The 25,703-nt window shown below is 45.1% G+C and overlaps 5 protein-coding genes across 6 annotated transcripts; 2 read left to right on the top strand and 3 right to left on the bottom strand.

Moving 5' to 3' along the window:
* Positions 1-444: 444 nt before the first annotated feature.
* On the bottom strand, positions 445-2,893 carry psma6a (proteasome 20S subunit alpha 6a). Its single transcript, XM_047014607.1, has 7 exons — positions 2,700-2,893; positions 2,072-2,166; positions 1,890-1,971; positions 1,639-1,794; positions 1,210-1,388; positions 989-1,083; positions 445-656 (listed from the first exon to the last, which is right to left on the bottom strand). Exons 1-7 carry the CDS (start codon positions 2,773-2,775, stop codon positions 599-601), a joined length of 741 nt encoding a protein of 246 aa, XP_046870563.1. The 5' UTR covers positions 2,776-2,893; the 3' UTR covers positions 445-598.
* A 204-nt stretch (positions 2,894-3,097) lies between these two features.
* Positions 3,098-10,923, bottom strand: LOC124462783 (protein only RNase P catalytic subunit). 2 transcript variants are annotated; one of them, XM_047014427.1, is made up of 7 exons: positions 9,648-10,923; positions 9,468-9,515; positions 9,120-9,252; positions 5,481-5,585; positions 4,006-4,154; positions 3,543-3,753; positions 3,098-3,397 (listed from the first exon to the last, which is right to left on the bottom strand). In XM_047014427.1, the coding sequence occupies exons 1-7, from the start codon at positions 10,631-10,633 to the stop codon at positions 3,266-3,268; spliced, it is 1,764 nt and encodes a 587-aa protein (XP_046870383.1). In that variant the 5' UTR covers positions 10,634-10,923; the 3' UTR covers positions 3,098-3,265. The 2 variants fall into 2 exon arrangements, with proteins under 2 accessions (XP_046870383.1, XP_046870393.1); XM_047014437.1 differs by having other exon boundaries at positions 3,558-3,753.
* On the top strand, positions 10,917-15,576 carry ppp2r3c (protein phosphatase 2, regulatory subunit B'', gamma). The gene is made up of 13 exons (XM_047014487.1): positions 10,917-11,075; positions 11,302-11,426; positions 11,617-11,721; positions 11,839-11,951; positions 12,122-12,219; positions 12,334-12,404; positions 12,508-12,640; positions 13,001-13,056; positions 13,270-13,345; positions 13,456-13,592; positions 13,816-13,953; positions 14,100-14,159; positions 14,332-15,576. Exons 1-13 carry the CDS (start codon positions 11,009-11,011, stop codon positions 14,521-14,523), a joined length of 1,371 nt encoding a protein of 456 aa, XP_046870443.1. The 5' UTR covers positions 10,917-11,008; the 3' UTR covers positions 14,524-15,576.
* On the bottom strand, positions 14,740-17,409 carry fam177a1 (family with sequence similarity 177 member A1). The gene is made up of 5 exons (XM_047014616.1): positions 17,265-17,409; positions 16,517-16,708; positions 16,326-16,392; positions 16,020-16,117; positions 14,740-15,873 (listed from the first exon to the last, which is right to left on the bottom strand). Exons 1-5 carry the CDS (start codon positions 17,331-17,333, stop codon positions 15,667-15,669), a joined length of 633 nt encoding a protein of 210 aa, XP_046870572.1. The 5' UTR covers positions 17,334-17,409; the 3' UTR covers positions 14,740-15,666.
* A 324-nt stretch (positions 17,410-17,733) lies between these two features.
* LOC124462809 (F-box only protein 33) lies at positions 17,734-25,337 on the top strand. Its single transcript, XM_047014475.1, has 4 exons — positions 17,734-18,597; positions 19,426-19,536; positions 19,769-20,436; positions 20,724-25,337. Exons 1-4 carry the CDS (start codon positions 18,185-18,187, stop codon positions 20,987-20,989), a joined length of 1,458 nt encoding a protein of 485 aa, XP_046870431.1. The 5' UTR covers positions 17,734-18,184; the 3' UTR covers positions 20,990-25,337.
* The last annotated feature ends 366 nt before the right edge of the window (positions 25,338-25,703 follow it).

Raw genomic sequence — 25,703 nt, 5'->3', positions numbered from 1 at the left:
AAACAATTTAGATATAACAGATATTGTTTCTAAATGTGTAGTGCAAATTTAAGCAGTTGCCATAACATGGTACTTGCAAGTTGACAAATGGACGTCACGTCGAACAATCATGCAGAGGTCCTTATGTGACAGGATAAAGAGTGCCTGTCGTGTGCAATTTTCAGTTAGTTAAAAGACACGGCGTCTGTGTGTGTGTCACAGAGGAGTCAGATGGTCTTAAAACACAAGCAACACAAGGACCAGCAAAAAAAAGTAAAATGATTGCGATATTATCGCTAATTCGATACATCACCCAGCCCTAGTTGGAACTGATATGAATGACAGGGAATATCCTTTTCAGACTTATTACTTATTTCCTCAAAAGATTTATTTTAAACCATGAATAAACCAACAAACAAGCAAGTTCAACATGTTTTGAACAAGACAAAAAGCAACCTTCCGAAATTTGAGTTTCTCAAAAACATTCTCTTTAATTGAACAGCGTTAATATACAGCAAAAACAGGTGACTGAGTCGAGCCCTCTCATGACGCGTATCTGGGATAGTGCTCTCTGGGATCGTTTGCTATGGTCTGGCACGCCAACATGGCCAGTAGCACCTCAGTCCCGCTCGGACAGTGACACCAGGTGGACATCAATCTCAGTCTCAGACAGAATCCTGAAGGGGAGAAGACCAATGAGAACACCAAGTTAAGATTTGAAACCCTTTCTGCCACCACATCAAAGCCAGCCATGAAACGAGGGCAACAAGTCTATTCATGCGTCTGCTCTGGAAGAAGCCATTCATCTCAAATCCAGCTATTACACTTAACTCTCTGAACAAGTCACAAAACCGCTGAGTACTTAACTGCTACAATGGGTCCACAGTTTTAACCTGACGATATACGCTTCACACTTGGCCATAGGCTTTGTATGACTTTGGACTTCAAATCTTGAGGGTGAGTATCTGTTACAGCAGTAATCTCTGCGTGTTAATCAACCTTCACTTGCCTGAACTTAGGATCCTCAGTGGTGATGACACCAATCTCCAGCTCAGAGGGCTTGAAGTCAATGGACAGGACAGTGGACAGACACGTGATTGCAGTCTGGGGAAGGAGGAGAGAACGACGGGATGTGAAGGAAGTGGAGAAAGGAGGAACATATTAGTAAAAAGATCTCCATGAGATCCATCTCACCTCGATGGTTTGCATCTCCTTAAAAACCCCTCTCACCTCAATGGTTTGATCAAAAGTCCAATCCAGCTTCTTCTTGACCTTCTTCTCCAGGAAGCTGGTGGCCTCGGTCTGTTTGACGCCTGCGGCCGTGGCCTTGAAGCCACAGTAGTAGCCTGCTGGATCACACTTATAGACCTGAGGACCATTTTCCTCATCCACACCGATCACTATCATACCTGGAACACAGACACAATAGGAAGATTACATTTTTTGTCATCTCCTACCTGGGACTCACAAGACACAATTAAACAATGTCTACCATGCCTGAAATGACCACAATACAAAATGAGATGATATGATGAGAGTGATGAGATGATGAGAGTTGATGCAGGAAAGACAAAAGGAAGGACAGAGAAAAAGGGAAGATAGATCCAGATTGAAAGGAGACAGACAGCCTGACATAAAGAGATGCTGTTTTCTACTCACAGCAACCAAGAGGTCTCATCTCAGCATTCTGTGTGTAGACCTGGGAGATATCAGCGATCCTCTTACACAACATGTCCACAGGGATCTCATAACCGTACTTGTACTGCCAGTTGGCTGCTTCATACCGTGCTCTCTGAACCTGGGACTTACTGTCAGCTACGCACATACAGAAAACAAAAATGATTATTATTTAATTTGTTCGTCCACCAACAAAGGATTCTGATGAAACTATGAGGATGCTTGTTTCTCACCAGTCATCCCAGACATGACACAGCCAATGTTTTCTGTGATTCTGAACAGGTGGGTGACAGTGGAAGCATCTAGAAGCTTGTCCTGGGGGTGATTGACACATGGGAAAATAATTCATATTTTATCCATCCATTACATAACCGAGATGCTGAAAAGTATAGTTGAGAGTTAATAGACTACTCACGGGGACTTTCTTCTGCGTGACGACTACGGCACAGTCCTTTCCCCGTATTGCTACTGAGGTTAGACCTCCCTGGTTGATCGCCTTAAATGCATATTCTGGAAGAGACAAATACAGAAGTGATAAGAAAACCTGGGAGCCACTACAGGTAAACAAAAACATCGCACAGGTAAAGACTTTCTAAATGTTCCGTGATATTTTTTGAGTATACGAAAAAATACACCTGTGTGGATAATATTTTTCTAACTGAATCAGACGAATCAAATGTATGATATCTCGTAAATTAAGAGGGATAAAGAATGAGTACCACCGCAATGACTTGCCTATCCACGATTGCTAGGCTAACGCCTATGTATGCTTTGCTAGCTAGCTTAGCTACTGTTAGCGTGATAACGTTAATTGTCCCCGTTTTTTTCTCATACCGACATTTTTTGGATTTAAGTCTAAAGAATTGTTCCTGTCTAATTACTAAGGTTAATTTAGCAGAATTTAACTACAGCTAGCTAGCCGTGAAACAGTTTGAATTGGTTAACGTTAGCTCTAGCTAGCCTACTGTAATTGCTAGTTAGCCAGCGGCAACCGGTGATGACTGAGCAAGTTAAGAGTCTTTCACAAATCGCCCAATACTAACCAACTTGATAAAGTCTTCCCTCAGGAGAAAAGATGGTGATGTGTCTGTCAAAACCTGCACTCGATCCCCGGGACATGGCGAATTAGAAAGCCGTTAATTTGTATAAAAGTTCACAATTATAAAGGGAGCTGCACAGAAAAAGAAAACACGCAAGTCAACGACCACGGAAGTGGATGGTGATTCTACGTCCGGGTCAGGAAAATGGAACAAGGAAAATGGAACATGGAGAGGCAAGGTAGGGGTGTCCAAGAGAGCTCATGATAGGAAAAAAAAAAAAAATCATCTGGGATGCAAACTGTGTAGATTCTACATGACCACAAATAATTACAGGGCCATGTTGATTTCACACTAATGAACACAAACTACTGCAGAGAGTTTAATGACACAATAATTTTTGGGGGTAAATTGACTCTTTATTATCAAAAGAAAAAAAGATTTACAATTAGTACTAAGAGCTGTGTAGAGACTTCAGTCCAGAAGTTCACATTCAGTTGTGAGCAACATAACTATATTTATTTTTAGCAATGCCAGCATGCGAACCCTGTACGCAGTCTCTATGGCAACCCCTAATGTGTCTTTCTGAGACAGAGCCACCGCTGGGGTACTTCGTAGGAGCACCTCTCGGCCCCGTCGTCATCGTAGGGGACGTGCCAGGACCTGCCTGAAGTCTGGATGATCGTGTCATAACTGGGAATTCTCTGTAACAAGAATAAAACAGCACATTATGACACCTGTACACGACATCTGTGTGCCTCCTCTTCCTTGGGCATCACTTACAAGCAACTGTGCAGAATTTGGAGATGGGTATTGTTTATGCCTTTATCAAGCTCTGTACAGCTTTACCTCCAGCCCTCTTACCCGGAAGCGAACCCTCCGGCCAAGGTTATACCCGCTCAGCACCAGCTGGTGGCCGCGCTGCCACTTAAAGAACAGCCGCCTGGTCACGTCATCCGACAGACAGGCCTTGTGGTCCCTCATCAGATCTCGGCTCACAAAGTTACAGTGGTTCCCAGAATGCAGTGTGGCATACAAGAGGAAGGGGTCATCCTCAGAGCTGACACATGGAAATAAGGAAATACCTCAGTGGTTAAGGGTGTGCGGTGAGCCTTGTATTGGATCCTGCTGCTATTTAAAGACTTATCGGAAAATGCATAAGGAGAGGACGGAAACTAACACTGATCACATGACTTTGCTCTGGATCTCCAGAGTCTGAAGCAGGACATTCTGTTGTAACTCAGACAGGAATGTCTAGGGGGGGGGGGGGGGGGGGGGGATTCTATGCTGTAACCAAGTCATATCCACTCACATATTGTCAGTGAAGAAACAGTGGGCCTTCAGCTGGACCTGGGCCATGTGGTGTCTGTCCCAGCTTCTGGAGGGATTCAGCATGTGTTTCCTCCCCAGCACAAGGATGACCTGGCCCTGCTGCTCCAGCTCAGACACCACTGCCAGCAGCTAGAGGGACAGCACCGACAGACAGACAGATAGGCAAGCAGACAGACAGGAAAGAAGACAGACAGATAGGCAAGCAGACAGGTAGACATGCACAGACAGACAGATACGCAAGCAGACAGACAGGAAAGAAGACAGACAGATAGGCAAGCAGACAGGTAGACAGACAGGCAGGCAGACAGACAGATAGGCAAGCAGACAAGTAGACCGGCAGACAGACAGACACGCAAGCAGACAGACATGCAAGAAGACAGACAGATAGGCAAGCAGACAAGTAGACAGACACACAGATAGGCAAGCAGACAGACAGACGCATGCAGACACATTAGTTATCAGGTGCTATACAGTCTGTTTTATTGACACAAGATGAGTCATTTGACAGTGTGGCTCCTACGAGAACTGAACAGATCAGTGGTGAGGGCTTTAAACAAGAGGGTGTTGGCCGTTAAGGTTACCACAAGAGGAACGATTACACCTCAGCCCACAGAGGCTCAGAGGCTGGATTTACATGGGCTGTTAGTCATATGATGAAAGGGCAGGAATCCCCTTCAGTCAACCAGCAGACCTGTAGGTGTCAGAGGCTAGAAGTGTGAGGCAACAGCCTTCACAGCCGGCCCCCGTTGAATTATTTGCTGTGTTAAATGTTCGACTTGCAAGTACAAAGTACATGCATCTATTGTTGTGCAGACTACATTCTGTCTGTATGTAGCTCTGGACGACTGTTGCTGCCAATAAGATGGCTCACATTTAGAGCGTCAACATTCTCATCTGTAAGAGGGCTACCGAACACAGCCAGTCAGACTGGGGTGAGTGAAGGGGCATACTAATGCAGGAGGCTAAAGATAGGGTACCCCCAAAGAACCACACACTTTTCAGTCAGACCACGATGAGGCCATGCCTACACAAATATACGTTACTAAATATAAGCCAGCTTTTCTAGCTTGCTCTCGGAGACAGGCCTAACTAGGAATGTGTAATCCTAGTCACCAGGCTAACACAGCATCCTGGCCTGCCAGACTTACCTCACCCTGCTCCAGGTCTGCAGTGGATGACACAACTTCTACACTGACATTATAACCGCTACTTTCCTACTCTTCTAGCCTGTATTCACTCTTCAGGCTTGCATTCTGTTCTAGATCTATATTGCAAAGTGCATTTATATGAAATATAGATCAATTCGAAAAATAAGATGGGTTTATTTCAATCTCTCTTTAAACTATCTGTCTGCATCATCTGTCACCAGCAGCTGTGTGCCACAGCGTCTCCTAGTGACACAGAAGGGTAGAGCATGTGCCACACAGGTTTGATTTAGTGGCATAAAGTACTCACAGTTTCAGACTGGCTGCCCCTGGTAGTGTTGGCCACGTTGAGCCCATCAATGACCACGTCAAATGCTGGCTTCCTCTTTACAAAGGTCTTGAAGCTCTCCAGTTCCTGAGGATGAAGAGAGAGGGAAACAAAGGACACCGAGTAGGAGAGAAGGAGGTTTGAAGTTTATCGCTAGACATGAACAGGTACATTGGAATTCTTAGGTCCTGCTCCTCTTGAGGGAACTCCTATCCACCTATGTTAAGAAATCATGTAAACCTATTATCAATAAGTCCTAACCTATATAATTCAGATGGCTGAGCGGTGAGGGAGTCGGGCTAGTAATCAGAAGGTTGCCGGATCGATTCCCCGCCGTGCCAAATGACGTTGTGTCCTTGGGCAAGGCACTTCACCCTACTTGCCTCAGGGGGAATTTGTCAGGGGGGCCCTGTACTTACTGTAAGTCGCTCTGGATAAGAGCATCTGCTAAACGACTAAATATAAATATAAGCTACAATTGCAGTTATTGCAGGATACTCTGCCCTCAAAAACAATGATGCCACAACAATGTGGGAGAGAAGGAAAGAGAGCAAAATGGTCTGACCTCTAATAAAGTTCATTATAGACGTTTATTCCATTTTTGGAAAAGTTACAATTATATACATTCATATTTTACATTTAGTCATTTAGCAGACGCTCTTATCCAGAGCGATTTACAGTAAGTAGGGACATTCCCCGAGGCAAGTAGGGTGAAATGCCTTGCCGGGAATCAAACTTGCAACCTTCTGATTAATAGCCCATTCCCTAACCGCTCAGCCATCTGACCCCACATATACAATTCCTGCCATGTCCCAGCTTTTTGCAGGAACAGTCTTGTTTACTTGTTTTGGCTCATGTTTCTGGCTTGTCACCTGAGAACACAGCCAGAATGGAATAACTATTTACAATGTGTCTCTTTGGGCTCCACCACTGACCCTACTACAGGGCTTCCTCTTGCCTGTTTTGGTCAAGCTGTTGTTGCCTTTTCATTTAGTTCTCGGCCTTGCTCCAAATATATGCCCCGGTCAGAATGGCTGTTTCTGTGGATGCACGCATGCAAGTGTATAGTGGTTACAGTTTTATGTTTCTGAGGGGAATTTCTGTCTGGGCCACCTGCCAGGTCTCACACCTCCAGGTCTATTGTAACGTGAATCTCTCAAATATCACAACTCTGCCTGCTGCGAGCTCTCTCTCAAAACAAGGCGTATTCTTGTGATTCCTGCCAAACAGGACAACAAAGGGAGAACCTAGGGGATTCAATGTAGTTGTATTACCTTTGAACCATCAACTGGATAACATTCCCCCTTTCTCCACACTTCAAATAGAAACAGCCAGAGGACAGCACAGTTGAGGACAAAAATTTAGCTACTTTCACTTCTGTCTGTTATGCAAATAGCCCATTGTGAAATCCCCTCCTGTTGCCGCATAGAAGACCTAGTCCAGCCGCTACACCCTAGAACACGTAAGGCTGCAGAAAATAAGTTACCAGGTGGTTGAAGATATAAAGTCAGCATGACATTCAGTTGGAAGAAGAGAAAGGGGTGAATTGATAATGTGTATGTGCATGTATGTACGTATGTGTATGTGTCTATGTGCATGTGTGTATGTATGTGCAAGTATGTATGCATGCATGTATGTATGTGTGTCTCAGGTTTCTCAGGAGAAGAAGTAACTGGTTTTGTCAGATTCTATTTCATGTGCTATTGTTACAAAACTAACCCTACACCTCCTAGGTAACCTAGCAACCTGCAGCTAGGATGCACCTGCACATGACAGTCTGCCTGACTGACCCCCCTTCAATGGACGTAGTCAGGATATGAAATGGTGAAAGCAGGGAGAGAAAATGGAGATGGGAGACAGAGGGTCAAATATAAAAAAGACAGAAGTTGTTGAGTAGAGAGAAACAGAAAAAAAAAGTAAAGACAGATTTTATACGCACACACACAACTTGTTGGCCAAGGTGGAGATGGGGGTGAGAGAAAGGATAAGCGAGGGAGGGAGGGAGGGGGGGGGGGGGTTGGACCCGGAGCTGCCAGGGACTTTCCAGGGGGTCCTCATGTGAGACAGCCTATTAAGACCGAGATGTGAAACCTATCCCTTGTTGGGCTACATGACTGCGGCAGCAGCAGGCTCGAACTGTCCAGGGGTCAGAGCTAAAAACACATGGCCGTGTGGTTGCCTGTATTTGTCCTATATTCTGTGTTTACATGTGTCAGTAAGTAAGTAAGTGCATTCTACAGCTGACTTAGCCAGACCTAAATTGAAAGAGAGAAACTATTTCTTTGTGACTCCCTTGAATTATATAAACGTTTAATTAGAATACAACAGAGCCGTGTTTATACAGGAACATATTGTCCTGCGGGCACTTTTTCATCATCAAGATGATTGCATGTCTGCATATAGAACAGCACCGTGCTTCAACACTGTTGCAATCCAATATAGATTCCATGAATAAACAGTGATCCTGCTGGTAAATATAGCGAGAGAGTTGTGCACTACATAAACACCTTTGTATTTTTCGGTGTTGTGTACTATCAACGTGTTCATGTTCTAGTTCAAGCTCTAATTAAAAGGAACCTTTAGGTAGACAAGCCTTCAGAACCACAGTTCCATTCTCACTTTTCTATTCTGCTTTCGGTTCTGTTGTCACTGTTCTGTCCTGATATGGTTCGGTTCTGTTCTGACTCAGTTTGAGTATTTTCTGTTATGGCTGTTCGGTTTTGTTCCATTGTGTTCTTAAGGTTCAGTTAATTTCTGTTCTCTTGTTACTGTTCTGTACGGTTCTGTTGTTGTTATTCTACAGAGTTGTGTTGTCTCAGTGGGTATGCCCAGTAGGGGGTTGCAGAGCAAGACACAGGGAGGGGCATGGGCTGGAAATCCCCAACATCTCATCTAACCTTACTCTTCTGCTGGAGTCTGGTGGCTGGTCTGGGGAGAACGGCTTGGACGGTGGGTGGGTTGGGGAGAAAACAGACTCAGACAGCTACCTATATTCTTACTAGTCGATTCTGGCTCATTCAGGGCTCTATCTATGGCTATAGGTGGAATTTAGTCATGTTATACAAATATGGTCTCTTCGGGGTTATTCTGATCAGTGTATCCTGGACAAAAATCTGTTCTAGTAAGTTGTATGAGTTACAGAAGATCCTTCTACAAGGCCCTGCAAGCTTGTATGTGAGTTTATCAAAACAATCAGTATGTCCTCCAAGGATTATCCACAGTTTTATAAACAGAAGAATAATCCTGGTCTTACATCTTGAAATTGTTACAGTGTACTTCTCACCAGTGCATGCCTAACAATAACTCATGAATGCATTATGAAAAATGAAAATGTTCCTCAAAGACACTATCTAAAAGTTACCCTATGAACCTTTCTGATAGTGTCGCATTCGAAAACCCACAGGTGACACGCTCACCTAACATCATAGACATTGCACACTCCTACCCCCTTGTGGATACTGTACAGTACTGCACCATTTCAATTCAACTCTATAATGTCACTGAAAACATGTTTCTGTCTATGCCCTGTACTGCACTGTCTGTCCTTGTATTATTTATATATGGACATGTGTCAGAAATAAAAGTTAAATTGAACTCAAATGCATTTGAGTGTGTCCAGACCTCTGGTGTGGTCTTGTTAAAGACATCTTGTCCTCTGATGACTTCCCGCATCACCCTTTCCCTCAGCTGGCTGTACTCCTCCTGAGTCAGGTGGATGGACTCCAGCTCCTCCTTGCAGCTCCGACACACGCCCCTAAACATGCAGAAGGTCAAAGGTCACATGCTACACAGCTACAGAAAAGTAGCCCTTGAATTCAACCCAGTCTGACACATTGCCCTTTCCGCACAGTGCCAGAGGTTAGAGGATGTCAGTCTTTAGAGGACGTAGGTGGTTAGATATTTAGATCTCTGAATGCAATACATGAAATGTTATGATGATGAGGGGTATGAGGAGGGCTTGGCTATTACTTGGGCTCCACTGTGGTCCAGCTTCCCTTCCAGCTCATTTCAGGAATACTGGAGGCAGTAAGAGAAGAACGCAACGTAAGACGTCAAACCTAAGAGTGGCTTCTGAAAGAAATTAGGGGTTCAGGACACGTTAAAAACAAAGGCCCGCAGGACGAGTTGTACCACAGTACCATGTCTCACCTCTGGAACCAGGCTTCAATGGTTTGAGCCAGGGATTGCTGGGGGTACACCTGGTTGTCTCTCATGTACATCAGGACTCCCTGCAGCCTCTCCTCCTGCTCTGGCCCTGGCCAGGACATCCCACTCTGGAACAGGCTCTGCCAGATCTCCTGGTTAGGGACCAGTCCCTTCTCTATGAGGTCATCATACAGCGCCCACGCCATGCCAACGTCCCCGTGCTGCACAGCCCCGGCGATAACGCAGCCATAGTTACGCGAGGAGGGAGTGATGACCCTTTTCATGTCTTCCAAGATGTCGAGTGCCTTACGCCAGCGTTCTGTGTGGCTGAAACCCCTGATGAAGAGGCTGTAGGCACCCGTGTCCAGCGAGCCGAAACGTCCGGTCATGATGTCATAAAGGTCGAACACCTCTCCATGGTGGCCAGCCGCCACGCACAGCGTCAGGTAGCGAAGGAGCATCTTGTAAGGCAGGGTGCCCGTCTCCGTGGCGACGAATGCCAGAAGGGACTTTGCGACGTCGATTTCCGCCCGTTGGGCGAAGAGTGAAGTCATCGTCTGTATGGGGAAGCGCTCATGGTTGCCAGAAGCCTCCTGGAGCTTTCTCCACTCCGAGGCTGTAAGGGGCCGGTCGGGGAGCTCCACTCGCACCCTGGGCTGTCTGGGGTCGGATTCCTCCGCTTCCTGGAGGCCACTTTTCCTTCTCAGGATCTCAGCTGTCTTCTTGGCAGTCCCTGCTGCAAACACAGATTTCGGGAAAGACGGACTTTCCCTGATGATGAAGTCCTTTTGTCTATCTTCTTTCTTGTTTTGATAACCTAAAGGTCTGCTCACTCTTTTTGTGCTAAATAAGTGTGCAGAATGCAGCTTGCTGTCTTCGAAAACAGAAAGCAAAATTCTCAGCTGCGAACAGCCTACAGTTCTAGGATGAGATAGTATGTTTCCGTACTTAAAGTAAAGTCCAGATTTTGATATCAACATGGAACCCATATTGTAAACGACGGGACTGTCGCAAAGACCACCACATGCATTTGCAACACTAGTTAGCTAGCAAGAGTTGACTGTAGCCTACGTTATACAACAAACTATCCATCTATATCTATTCACATTAATATTCACATTAATTTCATAGCATTTGTCATACAAAAAAGACTCACAAGTGTCTGCAAAAGCACCACCAGATAAATAATTCCTTTGTAAAACACGGTTTTGAATAAAACTTCAGACACAACATTGAAAGAGGCAAAAGTCCGTGTCGCACATGTGACGTCACCATAATTGACGTCACTAGCTGAACTAGCGCAACCGTATTGTTGGGAGTCTACTTGACAGATGTCTTTAATGTTTTTATAATCTAAACCCAAAATGTCTACAGATAGAATGGTACACTGGAAAGACATTTTGAAAAGGAGACTGGCAACTGCCAAGAAGGGTAAGCTAAATGAGCAGTAGCGGACCAGTAATGGTTTATTTTGCTAACAAGCTAGCCTAACTAGTGCTAGCTATTTACTAAGGCTAGCTAGTTGACGAGCTAACTGCCTAAAGTTAGATCCTCGTTGGAGTTGACTAACTTTGAAACTTTGCTTTCTGACAAAAGTTTGGCTGCAGTTTGTAAACATTTTACATGGTCCTGTGTTATGGCCCACATTTGTATTAAGATGAGAGGACTGAAGAGGAGAAGAAGACAGAGGAAACGGCATTATTCACTAAGTACTACACGGAATGGAAGGGAGGAGGCAGCAAGGAGAGTTCCTACAGAAACATACCGCGATTTTACTACAGGGTACATAAGCTATTTAAACCTTTTCTGACATTTCTTGGGCTTGTCTTATTCAAACCCATCAATAACACGTCTTTCTGAAAGACTATGTGTCTAATAGACACAATCTGCTGTTGTGAGTATTTTAACCCCCGTGGGGCAAATACTGACGATCTAACTTGATTCTGGACGATTGTTGCGTGTTGACGTGTAGCTTCCGGCAGAAGACGAGGTGTTGCTACAGAAGTTGAGGGAGGAGAGCAGAGCTGTGTTTCTGCAGAGGAAGAGCAGGGAGCTACTCGACAATGAGGAGTTACAGGTAACAGCATCATCCACATGTTTATCCTTTTGACTAGATCATCATGGCTTGGTGAACCGGACTGATCTTTCTGCTTCAATCCATATACTATAGTTTCCTTTCCTGTGTTCTGCTTAGAATCTGTGGTTCCTGCTGGACAAGCACCAGGTTCCACCACTGTCTGGAGAGGAGGCCATGATCAGCTATGACTGTTACCTGAAGGTTGGGGAGATTGCCGGGGAGAAGTGCAAGTGAGTGGAGGGGCAAAGCTGAAAGGGGCCTTAAAGAGCACATACAATACATACATGCCAAGATTAGTTGACTTCATTATTATTCATTTTAATATGCATGGTCAGGTATTCTCTTTAAATCATTGTACATCTTTCTGTTAACATGTCACCCACCATTTTCCCCTTCTTAGGCAGTTCTTCACAGCCAGAGTTTATGCCAAGCTGCTCCACAACGACCCGTACGGACGCATCTCCATCATGCAGTTCTTTAACTATGTCATGAGGAAAGGTGAGTCTGATCACTGCCAGTTTTCCTGACGTCGACCACCTTCAACACATGACAGCCTGTGTTCCTGTTGTGTTGCTGTTGGCCACAATGCTGCTTTTGTGTGTTCTTGACCAGTGTGGCTGCACCAGACAAGAATAGGGCTGAGTTTGTACGACGTGGCAGGACAGGGCTACCTGCGAGAGTCTGTAAGCATCTTCAACGCTCGTTTTTAACTCTCACACTTACGACCTTGGCCTTACCAAACATGACATGGTCTGAATCATGATATGTGTGTGTGCACGTGTCCAGGACCTGGAAAACTACATTTTGGAGTTGATTCCCACACTGCCCCAGCTAGACGGCCTGGAGAAGTCTTTTTACTCTTTCTATGTATGCACCGCCGTACGCAAGTTCTTCTTCTTCCTCGACCCACTGAGGACCGGTGAGACTCCCTCCTCAACAAGATGTTGTGTGCATCATGTTACAGTGTACACTATGTTTCATACCTCTGTGTGTGTACCTTTTGAACACGCTCAGTTTATACTGTAAACCCATATAAGGGTTATTCTACTGACATGTCTTATCATCTCTTATCATATATATTATCATATAATTCTTATCATAACCTTGATAAACATAACAATTAATGTTTGGGATGCATTTGTTTTAAACAGTGGAGTCCCCTTGTCTTGATAAGATGTTTTGCTAGTGGCTCTGTGACAAGCACCATGCCCAGCCTCTTCATCACTAACTGTGTCACAATGGATAACCTAACATAGAGACTGTTTATCCTGCCTTCCAGGAAAGATTAAGATCCAGGACATTTTAGCCTGCAGTTTTCTGGATGACCTTCTGGAGGTGAGGGTTCACTCAACTGTAACACTAGTGGAGCACAGCCCAAACACGCTGCACCACCGGGGACTGGTTAGAACACATTCAGGAGTGAAGGAGACTGGTGGATGTTCTTTGCACTCCCTATCACTAATACTATCTCTCTCGCGCTGTCTCGCTCTCTCCCTCGCTGTCTCTCTCTCTATCCCTCGCTCTCTCTCTCTCTCTCTCCCTTTCTAGTTAAGAGATGAGGAGCTGTCAAAGGAGAGCCAGGAATCTAACTGGTTCTCAGCCCCTTCTGCCCTGAGGGTTTATGGTAAAAAAACAGAATGCTGTCTGTAATCTTTGACATTCTAAACAGGTTTCTGAACTAGTTTATGTTGTTTGATGATGATAATGAGGGTCTTGTTTCCTGTGTTTTTTCAGGACAGTACTTAAACCTGGACAAGGACCATAACGGCATGTTGAGTAAGGAAGAGCTGTCTCGCTACGGTACAGGCACGCTGACCGGTGTCTTCCTAGATCGGGTATACCAGGAGTGCCTCACATATGATGGAGAAATGGTAAACAAAACACACCAGTCACTAATCAGCTACACATCTGATATAACTGTTTTTGTCTTCCTGTTGATAGTCATCTGTTTAGTGTTACTATACAAAACACACTCTCTTATTTATTGTGTTAGCCCATTCCTCCATTCAGGACTGAACAAAACACTTGAACCTTGTTGGTAACACATTCTTTAATCCTGACCGTTAATCCTCTTCATCCCTGTGTGTACGTCAGGACTATAAAACGTACCTGGACTTTGTTCTGGCTCTGGAGAACAGGAAGGAGCCGGCTGCGCTGCAGTACATCTTCAAGCTGCTGGATATGGAGAACAAAGGCTACCTCAATGTTTTTGCTCTCAACTACTTCTTTAGGGTGAGGAGACTTTCTAGATTGTAGCGGTTACAGTTGGTGAGTTGAAGCCGAACTGTTCGCAGACTAATGCACATAAGTTTTTTCCTCTTCTCCCTTCCCTGTCGTCTTTCCCCTCCCCGCTCTCCTGTCCCTCTCCCCTCCCCCAGGCCATCCAGGAGCAGATGAAGATACATGCTCAGGAACCTGTGACATTCCAGGACGTCAAGGTGAACCATCTGTGCACTCAGCACATGATGTCATACTGAATGTTAAAGACATCTTTCTATGCGCTCTCCTTCCAGTCAAGCCATACCATAGTTCAAACTAACGCCATACCTTATCAGTTATATTCTGAAAGCCTTTTCAACCAGCTCACCCCCCCCCCCTTCTTCTATCCAGGATGAGATATTTGACATGGTGAAACCCAGGGATCCGTACAAGATCACCCTGCAGGACCTGGTGAGCAGCAGCCAGGGAGACACCGTCACTAGCATCCTCATAGACCTCAACGGCTTCTGGACCTACGAGAACAGGGAGGTGCTGGTCGTCAATGACAGCGACAGCAACAACTCTGACATGGACGAGACTTGATATCAATAACGCCCGACTGCAAGGGCCTGATCTAAACCAGGAAGAGGACGTGCAAGGGCCTATTCTGAACCAGGAAGAGGACGTGCAAGGGCCTATTCTGAACCAGGAAGAGGACGTGCAAGGGCCTATTCTGAACCAGGAAGAGGATGTGTTACGGGAGACCATTCCTCTCCACCCTCTCTTGTTGCTGCAGAGGGAATATAGAGACTTTGCAACACAGTTTGATTAAATGTCTTTATGTACAGTATATATATATATACACTCATCTCACATATTTTATACCAATGTTGTAATAAAAATCATTTCTACCAATAGAAAAGGTATTTTGCAATCCCTGTGATACATTTCTATATTTTTTTTGCATTGATCTGACTTCCCTATATTTTTTTGCATTGATCTGACTTCCCTAAGTAGGTAGAGGAATCATACAGAGTATATCGATAACAGTACTTTTACAAGCCCAGACAACAGGACTACAGTGTCCTGGTTCATCTATCCATTAACATCAATTCACAAGTAAAGTACAGGGGTTCTAGGTTATCCCTAGCTCTGCTAACTCTGCTGCATGACTCACCTTTCCATTAGGACATATGGTGCTTGAGGAAAAGATTCTCCTTTATAATTCAGTAACATCGCATAGTACTATCTTTTTGAAATGCCACCAATATCTCAAGTATATGCAGAGGATTTTCACAAGGCCACATACAGTATTCCATATCTGACAACTGTTTACCCTTGAAGAAAATACATTGTCACGTACCTAAATAAAATAAATTGGTATTTTTCTAAATCAGCAACTTATTAGCATCAAAGGACCATCCACTGTGCTCATTCACTGGCAATTACTAGTTCCATTGACACAGTGATGTTCATTGCACGCGCGCACACACACATATATATACACAAATAGCTACATTCATGTTTTTGTGATAATTCAGCAACTAAAAATAGCTGTTATTTTGCATACATCTGCATACTTGCATCATATCTTCATGGATGTAACCATAAAAAATAGGAATATAATTAGTAAGCCATTTTAGGAAAAAATAAAAATAAGGATGTCCAAAGCATAAGGACATGAACTATTCCTGGACGCCTGTTTAATAGAAATCATAAGATTCAAATTATAATCAAACGAATGTCTCAGGAGGAAGGGATGGGGGCGGGAACTCTCTGGCCTTCTGGTGTGGTCTGATTGGGCTCTGGCTCCAACTCAAAGGTGACGTTAACGAATGAGGCAGTCCCCTCCGGCTGTTCCGTGGCCGGTGATTGGTCCTCCTGGTTTTGCTGTTCCTTAAACCTGCGCTCTGCCTCCTCGGACAGCCGGTTATCTTCCTCCTCCTCTTCCTCCTGTAGAGTGACAACATGGGATGAGGAGAGAGGGCAGAGGCTCAAATACCAATCTGTTCCATAAAGCTTGAATCTGGGCAGAGATTAATTTCTGCAAATAATAATAATTTGTATCTGTCTCTACATGTGTATGTGTTGTGTATCACCTCCTTCTTCATCCGGTAGTACTCATCGATGGCATACTGGTACTTGGGAGAAGATATGCCAAATAGGGAGGCCATTCTCTCTCCCAGGTAGTCACAAACTGGAAAAACAAGCACAGGATTTGATGACATAATCTATGGTCTTCATAACCAGAACTAGAATGAGATCATTACAATACTATACAAAACTATGAAGAATAACTGACATATAAAGTTAGTTTAAGTCAGATACCGTGTTGTTTCCATGATGTGATACCAGTATACATGTGAGGTTGTGCGGTGGAGCTATACACAGAAACATGCTGTTACCTGAGATGGTGGAAGTTGCTGCCCTCCACATGTGGAACCAGAAGTAAGGACCCCAAGTCAACTTAGACTGGAACATACAAACAAACAACACTACATCATCCTCTTTATACCAACAAACAAATTCCTCAATCCCGAAGTGATGGCAAACATATGGCACAAACACCATGACTCGTCAGTTAAACCAAACTTACCGTGTCTGTGGTTGCCATATGGTTCCTCTTAGCGGGCTCTTCCTCCTCCTCTTCGTCAGTGCTATACTCCTCCATGGTTTCTCCACTGGCAAAGTATATAGTCCTGCGTGGCACTTTGACCGGCACTTTTGACTGGCCCACACTCAGGTCCCCAAGCTCCACACTCTCAAAGTCTTTCCCCATACCAGGGTTCTAAAACACACACACACATAAAACATCCTTATCATCACCCTTGTGTTCTGCCGAGAACCCGCCAAAATTATGTCAAACGTACATTGTTTTCATAGCATCGTGAAACATTTTCAAGACAGAATATTTGGCTTTAGTCTCGAGGGTGCACTCTGGTAGTGGTACAACATATACATTTATATTGTGTCTTAGGCATGGTATTCACACATCTCTCGCTCCCAAACACACCAACACCAAGCCAACTATTTGAACACAAACATTCTGATATACCTTTCAGGCAAGAGCTACAGTACATTTGGAAAGAACTTTATTGACAAATATATCCGGGCACTGTGTGGATTCATGCGACAGACAGTTTGGCAGGTTTGCCAACAAAGAACCCCCTTACAGTTGGAGCTAGCTACGTATACAACAAGTAGGAAGTAGCAGCTAAAATGAGCTGCCGTTAGAGCTAGCTAGGAACTAACGCTGGCTAACAAAACAGTCTACTTTAGGTACTAATGGATGCAAACGATTGCTGGTACAAAGTGTCAGGTCTATGATCATCTCGCCGTTTTACCTTTTCAGCGTCCATAGCTTGTCCAAGAGAAATATTGGCATTAGTGAGACACAGCAACAATTCTGCCATCTCACTTCACTACACACTCTCCAAGTCCCGCTCCTTCCTCTCTCCCTTGGCGTCACCCGGACGTGACGACGACTCCCTGCAACAACAAAGCAAAGGGGTCCGTCATCAGCCGGTCAAAATCCCAATAGCCAGCCTTGATCAGATTTCAACGTTTTTGAAAGTAAAAACCTACATACCCCTTCACATTTAAAAAACATGATTGAACATCATGATCACACGGTGGAGCTAATGTATACATACTGCAAATAAAGTGCAAAATATGGACAAGAATGGGGATAAGGACCAACTATGTTCTTTGTGCTACAGCTGGCATGAATGCGCAACAGTTGCTGTACAGTCTATTGGACTAAAAAAGGGGTGTGGGCTGTGAAATCCAAAATAAGCCTCACGTGTTGGCTTCGACGAGCTTGAGCTGCATTGAACTGCGGTAGAACACCTCCCCTTAGCGGCTGAAGTCGGTATGGCAAAAATAACAGCGCTTTGGGTTCAACCATTAATGAGAACGGTTAGATAATTCAACACTTTACTTACCATTGACACGGAAGGAATGTAATTGACCATAGATTATGAACAATATAGCATAGACTATATGCACTGTACATATGTGAGCTGTGTTTGTTGAGTATTTCTATCTGTTTTAGATTTTAGATGATCGTAGTGCATTGTTTTCATCCCCACGCACGAACAGAGTTGGCGTCATCCAATAGTATTGAAGGCAAAGCTGGTATAGCAGTGTTTGTTTCCACAGAGAGGCAGTAGCTTTCCAGCGGATTTGAGCAACCGTTGTCGCACCATTTCACAACGGTTATCTTCACACTTTCTTCCCGTGATTGAATAACCGACAGGCGGCCATGGCTCTGTGCGGGAATGTCGGGGCCATGGCTTTACCGAGCGAGCTCATTGTCCACATATTCTCCTTCTTATCCGACAGAGATAAGCTTCGGGCCTCATCCGTGTGCTCCCGCTGGAGGGAGTGTCTATTTTACCCAACGCTTTGGACGGAGCTCAAACTGCGTGTCGGTGGATGCTCAAACAGCGGGGGTTCAGTTTCCGAGGAGACCTCGAGATTAGAATTCCTTACCAGAAAGTTCGGATCTTTTGTGCGCGAACTGGAGTTCTCTCCGGTGTTGGCATTGGACGAAGTGGAGGACAGGATGGAGGCGCCTACAGGAACCAACCCTCAGTTCCCCGACCCATGGAAATACGCAATGACCACTTATCTGGACCAGGTGCTGTGTGTGCTGAGCAGTATTCGGAACAACAGGTAGTTATCAGACTGCTTGATATACATTTATAAGTGCACCAGAAGCTGCATGCCATATTTGAGTGTTGATGTTGTTTGTTTTATGGGTCGTGCGTAGCTCATAAAATAGCACAGCTAACGTTAGCTAACTCGCTAGCTAGAAACAAACCCCTTTTATTACGTAATCACGTAATGTCTGATATCAGCTGTTTCATTGACGTGCGCATTCCAATCGGTTTCACTTAAAATCGAGCAATTGACACCAATAGTACCTATACCCACGAGGAAACGCATTGCGTGTTGTTACTTTGTGGTCAGAATTCAGCGAGTAAGAGAGTTGTTCATATTGAAAACAAAGCAGTTGTCATGGTCAGAGAATGTAGTCTGGACGGGAGAGCTGAGGTCAGCAATGACATTGACATCGCATGTCATGTAACTTTGGACTGTTCTGTTCTCTCAACATCTACACCGGTCTGTGGGCTGCCTGGAAAGTGCCAGATGCAGCATTCTGCTTCAGTCCCGAACTCCGTTGTCATCGTGTGTGTGTCTGTAATCCGGAAATGTCAGCGTGTCTGTGTTATGTGAAACCCCTTTAATAAACTGATTGCATCCCTAACATTGCCCACCGTATGCTCTAGATTAGAGGTTGTGGGTAAAGTCAGGCTGGCCATGGGCTTTACAGTCAAGTCGAAAGCTGCTGATCCTGTCTTTGAGGCCTTCACTTGAGTGTGTGTATGCTGACTATAGTGTTTGTTGCTGATTACAATGAAAACCTACCCTCTGGTTTAGGGATGAGGTTGCACAGTTTGTAGTTTAACTCCTTTCTCTCTCTCCCTCCCTCCCTCTCAGGAATCTGCAGAGGCTGAGCCTGTATGGGGACACCTGCATTCTGCAGGACGAGGTGTTCATGGACAGGTCCTATCTCAACCAGGTCGATCAGGGATGCAAGAAGATCAAGGAGTGAGTGATCTGATGTCAACACATATATATAGAACTGTATCTACCACAACCCTATGGTAGTGGCAAAACAGCCATCTAAATTGAAATTTGTCTGTTATGTTTCTTTGGAAATATGTAGTTTGCTATAGGAAAGATTAAGATGTAGAAGTTTAAATGAATAGGAAATGTTTTTAACCAACAACGTTCTCTTCCCCACCCCAACCCCTACATTTTTGTCTCTTCACTCCCCTAGGATCCAGCAGTTGTTTGAGGAGCTGCTCTCCAATAGCCGTCAGATAAAGTGGTTGTCCTCTGCCTTCATGTTGGGAATGCTGACCCCTTCCTCCCTGGCCTCCCTCTCCAACCCCAGTGCTGACTCCCTGGAGCACCTCAGCCTGCTTGACAACCAGCTGCCCCCCCTAGCCCCCCCCTGTGAGCTGGCCCGCCTCACCCACCTACAGTCCCTCGGCCTCGACTTCTGCGACTTCACCTCCGACATGTGCCGTCTCCTGGCCGCCCCCGACCGCGTCCCTCTCCATCGCCTCTCCCTCCTGCTCAACGGCGACGCCCCGGAGGCCAAACCTCTGGAGGGCATAGCCAGCGAGGAGGACTGGAAGGGGCTGGTCCGCCACACGTCCAACCTGCGCGTGTTCATGATGGGGCTGGAAGTCGGCACCCAGGTGCTGCTCCAGGCGCTGAAGCCCAGCATGCCTCTGGAGCGCCTTCACCTGGACTGCTACTGCACCCTGGTCAGCGAGGAGGCTTTGGAGCTCATCTCCCAGCAGTACAACCAGACGCTCAGCCACTTCCTGCTCACGAGGGACAACAGAAGCTTCCCTGATCTGGGCATGAACAGGAATGAGGACCCGCTGGTCCTGCTGGCCTGGCGCTGCGTGCACCTGACCGTCCTGGTCATACATGGTAAGTGTGTGTGTGTGTTCTTGTTTAACTACCTTTGTGGGGAGCTAAGACTCTCACAAATATAGTGAAACGTGAAAAACCCGACCCTGTGGGACCCATTTGGTGGACCCCAAAACTCAAAATGCAGGGTTTTTTTCAGGGTTTTTTAGGATTATAGTTAGTATTAAGGTTATAATTACATTAAGGCTTAAAGTTAGTGGTTGATGATTGTGCTCCACAATGATAGACAAACAAACCTGTGTGCGTGTAACTATGACCTTCTCCGCCCCTGTGTCCTGTGTCTCCAGGCTACACCGTGTGGTCCCACAACCTGGTGGCCATCTCCCGCCTGCGTGGGTCCAACCTGAAGCTGCTGGCGGTGTCCGAGGAGAGCATTGACTTTGATCCTGACCAGTCTGTCTGCATGGAGGGTGACCCGGTCCACAACCTGGTGAAGGAGGTGTCTCTGGGGCTGGGCCGAGTCTGGCACCCCATCTCAGACATCAGCGGAGGTCTCACCGACACCACCCTGCACTTCCACAGCCAGCTGCAGGCCTTCAGCACGGGCATGTAGGCACCGCCCTCCAGGGGCCACACCCACACCTTTTAATCACACACCCTTCCATCGTCACAGCCCCCGTTCATCTAACAACCCCACCTCGATGATCCCTAGCTCATTTGCATACTCTTGAGTTTTTTTTCTTTAATTTTTTTTTCTTCATTTTTTCTCCTCTACTTGTAGAGTGAACTAATGCTTTGTATGTGCTGCGTTTATAACCAGTATTGGATCTCTATATTTATATATACATATATCTCTATATATCCTGCTCATGGCTAGGAGGTTTGGAGGGGGGGGGGGGGTGGCTTGTCCAGTTGCTATGGTAATGGGGGAAGAGTTAGGGAAGGGGGAAATCTCAACAGTTACTAGCTTTGTTGTAATTTGTTTGTCTATCTATTGTTTTCTTCTTAGCAAGTGCTGAGTTTCTCTGTAAACTGTCAGTCAATCCATCTTGGCTTTTTACAACGATGAGTTCCTGTGTACATGTTCACTAGTCCATAGGGAGTCTAGTCAAGTTCCTGTGTACTTGTCCAATAGTCTCTAGGAGCCTAGTCTTCCGGCAGAGGACCTGTAGAAGCTTTAGGACTGTAGTGTAGACTTTGCCCCTGCAGTACTGGAGGTAGGGGCCCAGGGCCAACAGGGTGAGTCCATTCTCTGTCTGTCTCAGGTAGGCTAAACATCACATTGACAAATATTGGAGGAGGAGAGGAGGAAGAATGGAACAATCAGCTAGTCTGTCAGTCGAAATGGTTTTTCTTGAGTCACAGTTGCCTTGGAAACCCCCTCGTTTTCGGGATTCAGTCATGTTGCCCGTCAGATTCGCCCCCCCAGCTTTACGGGGGTTAACAAACCTAGTCCTATATTTGTTTTTAAAGATTAAGGTGTTGACGAGTTGGACGAATGGCAGAAGGCTACTCCTTGCACATTATTATGTCTAGATGGACAGTTGGAAAAACGTGTTGGCATGTGTTATGAGTCCTGGCCCCTGGGTTTCATTAGATTGTAGACGGATGCGTTTAGATATTTCCGCTGGCTCTGTCCATATCTCAGGATTACTGCACTTTCGGTACTTGTTTCCAATGAAGGCGTTCTTCTGAAGTCGTCTGGCTAGCTGGTTAACTGGGGCTGGGTGGGTGAGATCCAGTAGAAATGATATGGGGATAATCTCTCCAGCAACATGTTGGGGTTTGTTTGATATCTGTCTGCCTGCATGCCTGCTCCTCCTCCTACGGTCAGCCACTGGGGCTGGGCTTCCTACCTGAAAGGTGGAGAAGAGAAGAGGGAGAAGCTGTGATAGATATGCATGTTAACGGAGAACAGCTTCTTCATATGACAAGAAGTCTTCATATGAGATCCCTGTCCTTGTTTCTTAGTAGCACACCAAAAAGGATCTAGATGATATAGCTCCGTCTTTAAGAGTTAACTCTTGTCGTAGCCGTCGTTGTTGTTGTTGATGATATTGTTGTGGAATATGTTACAGAAGAATATTCAGTGTGTCAGAGCTGTCTGAGGACAGGAGAGAGTGGCCATGCTAACCAGTCCCTTGTTACAAAGTCCAAGCATCCTGATGCTTTCATACCGTGCCTAAAACCCACAGGAGCTAACATTTCATCTCACTATGTTCTTGTTGTGTGAGAGTGTGCATGTGTGTTTCCAGTTCACCGGATTGTCTCGGTCAGAGAACAGCAGCCGCAGAACTTCCCGTACAGAAGTATAGCTCAGTTACGCATCAGTGTTTTTGTTTTCGATTCTGTGTTGGGTAGGTGTGCGTGCTCGCTAGTTTATTAAGTTTCAGATGTGCATCCATCAGAGTGAAGGGTGTGCGTGAAGTCGTACCACTGTCTCTGCAGTGAACAGGAAACAGACGTTCTCAGGGTTCCGTCAGTAGAGGAGGGTGAAGAGGAAGGGGAGGAGTCACAATCGCTCAGGCCTCAACCACATACACACGTAAGGGAGGAGTCCAAAGGAGGGCGTCCTTTTTTTTTATTTTTTACTATCAGTCACTGGATGTTGACCCGGCGTCTTGGAGTCTGTCCGCACCAGCTGCCAAAGATCTTGGTGATTCTAGCGAGCCTTCAGAAGTGCCCTCCACACTCCAGACGGGGGGGCAGGGCCAAAGGCTGACCAGCCAGAATGTGTACTACTGCAGTACTTATACAGTGCTGCTTCCACATATTGTACACACACAGAGGGGTTGAAGTGGGCCTGTTTTTGTTCCACAGCTGTGCTGTGGCAAGGTCAGCAAACCGGTAGATTCTCTTTCTCTCTCTCTCTGTTCAACAAAGCACCTGTTTCACTGTGAAAGAGTGAATGTAACTTAAACGTGTTGAAACTGGAGGTTGGTTCTATCAGACCTGCGCGCTGCTACGAGACCTGTAGGAACATTCCACCGGACGAGTCCATCACAAACAGAGAAATGGCCAAATGTCTGCATGAAAATAACTTATTTTTTTACTCTATTTTTTTTCTCTTTCTTTCTTTTGAGGGGCATGGGGATCAGGTAGATAACGAGTAGACAGCTGCTCTGTTGTGACGACAGTGTAATGAAATTGAAAAGTGGAATAATCCAGAGATGTCTGTATCGCCCTGGTTGTAACTGTGACCACAGCACAGAGGCTGGTTAGACCTTGGCTCTGGTACCACAGCACAGAACTGTTAGCATGTTGCTAAGACGACCAGTTGGTTAACACAATTCAGTTGGATGTCCCAGTTCCTTTTCTATTCTTTCTTTTTTTTCTTTTCTTCTTTTGACAATTGATTTTCTGGACACTTTGTATGCATTTGCAATCGAAATATCTCTCTTGTAGTGAATTGTAGGAAGCTGCTAGCGGTTAGCCTCAGTCAGATGTGGGGTCCTTCATGTCCGAGAGGTGGCTATCTTGTTGCCTAAATAGAAATGGCCTGAGAACAAGCCCGGGTGAAATCCTATCGTTAAATACTAGGCGCCTCAGGATTTACTTTACCCATTACAGTAAAAACCAATGGGGCAGTGCTAAAGTGCAACATGTGAGTTAAATCAAATGCACATTAGGTACTTTGACCCAGATCTGGCTGAGACGACTGCTGCTCTGGCAGGCAGAAGCCAGAGAGGTGGCGTGATGTGCCAGGATCACCTACATGGACTGGACTCCATTCTTCCTTGCGATGGTAAACATGAAGCCCTTAAACACTGTATTATAATCTAGAGGGATGTGTTTCACACTGTGGGAGAATGATGTTGGCCAGCTAATCTGAATTCACTTTCACATGTGTATTTATAAATCTCTCTCTCTATATATATATATCATTATATTTTCTGGTTCAAAAGACAAGCTGAACTTGAGTTTTTAGAGGGTATGTCATCAGTGACACCATACATTTCAAGTGCAAGTTCTAGTTAGCTGGCTTACTAATGATACCTGCTTTGTGACACGTGACTTCCAGGTATCGTCATTTGGAAGGTGGAGGTTAAAGGTCGAACACTGGCCTACCCTCTCTCTGGCTGACCTGCATCATAGCAAAGTCACAAACTATGCAAGTGTAAAGCATCTTAGAACTTAGTATTGGCTCCTTTCTTTCATTTCATTTTTCCTGTCACTTGCAAATGAAAAATAACAGAACTTACAGCGATACTTGGCCTTATTATTATTATTATTATTACCTGATTGTGACAGATATTGTTTTAAGATCTTGATTCTTCGGAAGCCACCTCGTTGTCAGCGGCGACCGTGGGTACAGACATTGTCTCCGTGAGACTGGTCGGCAGGCCCCCGTTTTAAGTGGTACGAATGTTGTGCATTTGTTTAAAATCAGGACAGTTTGCAATAATGCGAGTCATTCAAGTGGCCACCTAAGGCACCCACAGCCCAGACACCTGGCTGCCTCCTTTAGAACTACGTGAAAGACAAAAATGCGATTTAAAAACTCACAGTGCATATTTGTATAGATATCAGATACATACTCTTATGCAACACAATGTCCGGGGATACTATTTATGAACATGATGAAATATGAAACAAATGTTTGTAAGTGTTGGTTGTTTTGCAAAAATGGTTTTACCATCTTAAATGTTTAATATTCTAGGCAAGAGTGTTCTGTCGACAATTATCTCTAGTGTGAGCACATAGCATTGGATTTTATATGTACATCTGCAAAGGTAGCAGAGCCTTTGGTGCAGGGGTGGGAGGACACCTGAGAAGGTGGGATTTTATTGGTTAGAAAGGTGATCCAAGGTTCCAAGATTTCGAAGGAAAAACCTTTTACGGGAAGAAAAAAAAAAACCCAACTGGCAAATATTATAAGGTAAACCAGCGGAATGTTGATTTGAATCAATGTTGAATGAATGCTTCTTTTAATCAGTGAATAAAAGCATTAAAAACAATCCCAATGTCTTGTGTATTTTTGTAAATGTATCAAGTTCTTCAACTTAACTGTTTGCCAATCCATATGTAGCTTTTTCCTGTTTGCTGGCTGTATAGCACAGCATCAGGAACCTATAATTAGAACACATATCGACCCTACCTGTATATTTGTAGACCCGATTAAAAAATAAATCTTAATTCATAAGCCTCCTTTCAGGTTTCACCAGAAAAGAGAAGTTCACCTGAAATGACTAGGTTATTTGGATAAAAAAGAAAAAGCATCTGCTAAATGAAGACACCATCTAGTGCTCCACATGACTCCATGACCTGAGCATGGGTGTAGTGTGGCCTGAGAGAGAGGGAAAGAGAGAGGGGGGGAGAGAGAGAGG

This window comes from Hypomesus transpacificus, chromosome 3 (assembly GCF_021917145.1).
Source record: "Hypomesus transpacificus isolate Combined female chromosome 3, fHypTra1, whole genome shotgun sequence".
In the NCBI taxonomy this organism is placed as follows: Eukaryota; Metazoa; Chordata; class Actinopteri; order Osmeriformes; family Osmeridae; genus Hypomesus; species Hypomesus transpacificus.
Note: the sequence above shows the minus strand (reverse complement) of the source record. Positions and strands in the feature narration are given on the sequence as shown.

Coding starts and splice junctions, on each gene's coding strand:
- psma6a (XM_047014607.1), bottom strand. CDS start 2,775: ATGTCCCGGGGATCGAGTGCAGGTTTTGACAGACACATCACCATCTTT. Junction 1,084..1,209: donor CTTTTGATCAAACCATTGAG/GTGAGAGGGGTT, acceptor CTCCTTCCCCAG/ACTGCAATCACGTGTCTGTC. Junction 657..988: donor ACTGAGGATCCTAAGTTCAG/GCAAGTGAAGGT, acceptor TCTCCCCTTCAG/GATTCTGTCTGAGACTGAGA.
- LOC124462783 (XM_047014427.1), bottom strand. CDS start 10,633: ATGGGTTCCATGTTGATATCAAAATCTGGACTTTACTTTAAGTACGGA. Junction 9,516..9,647: donor ATTGAAGCCTGGTTCCAGAG/GTGAGACATGGT, acceptor TACTGCCTCCAG/TATTCCTGAAATGAGCTGGA. Junction 5,586..9,119: donor TTAACAAGACCACACCAGAG/GTCTGGACACAC, acceptor CTTCATCCTCAG/GAACTGGAGAGCTTCAAGAC.
- ppp2r3c (XM_047014487.1), top strand. CDS start 11,009: ATGTCTACAGATAGAATGGTACACTGGAAAGACATTTTGAAAAGGAGA. Junction 11,076..11,301: donor ACTGGCAACTGCCAAGAAGG/GTAAGCTAAATG, acceptor ATTTGTATTAAG/ATGAGAGGACTGAAGAGGAG. Junction 13,593..13,815: donor TCACATATGATGGAGAAATG/GTAAACAAAACA, acceptor TGTGTACGTCAG/GACTATAAAACGTACCTGGA.
- fam177a1 (XM_047014616.1), bottom strand. CDS start 17,333: ATGGCAGAATTGTTGCTGTGTCTCACTAATGCCAATATTTCTCTTGGA. Junction 16,709..17,264: donor AAGCTATGGACGCTGAAAAG/GTAAAACGGCGA, acceptor TGTGTGTTTTAG/AACCCTGGTATGGGGAAAGA. Junction 16,393..16,516: donor ATATGGCAACCACAGACACG/GTAAGTTTGGTT, acceptor TGTATGTTCCAG/TCTAAGTTGACTTGGGGTCC.
- LOC124462809 (XM_047014475.1), top strand. CDS start 18,185: ATGGCTCTGTGCGGGAATGTCGGGGCCATGGCTTTACCGAGCGAGCTC. Junction 18,598..19,425: donor AGCAGTATTCGGAACAACAG/GTAGTTATCAGA, acceptor CCTCCCTCTCAG/GAATCTGCAGAGGCTGAGCC. Junction 20,437..20,723: donor GACCGTCCTGGTCATACATG/GTAAGTGTGTGT, acceptor CTGTGTCTCCAG/GCTACACCGTGTGGTCCCAC.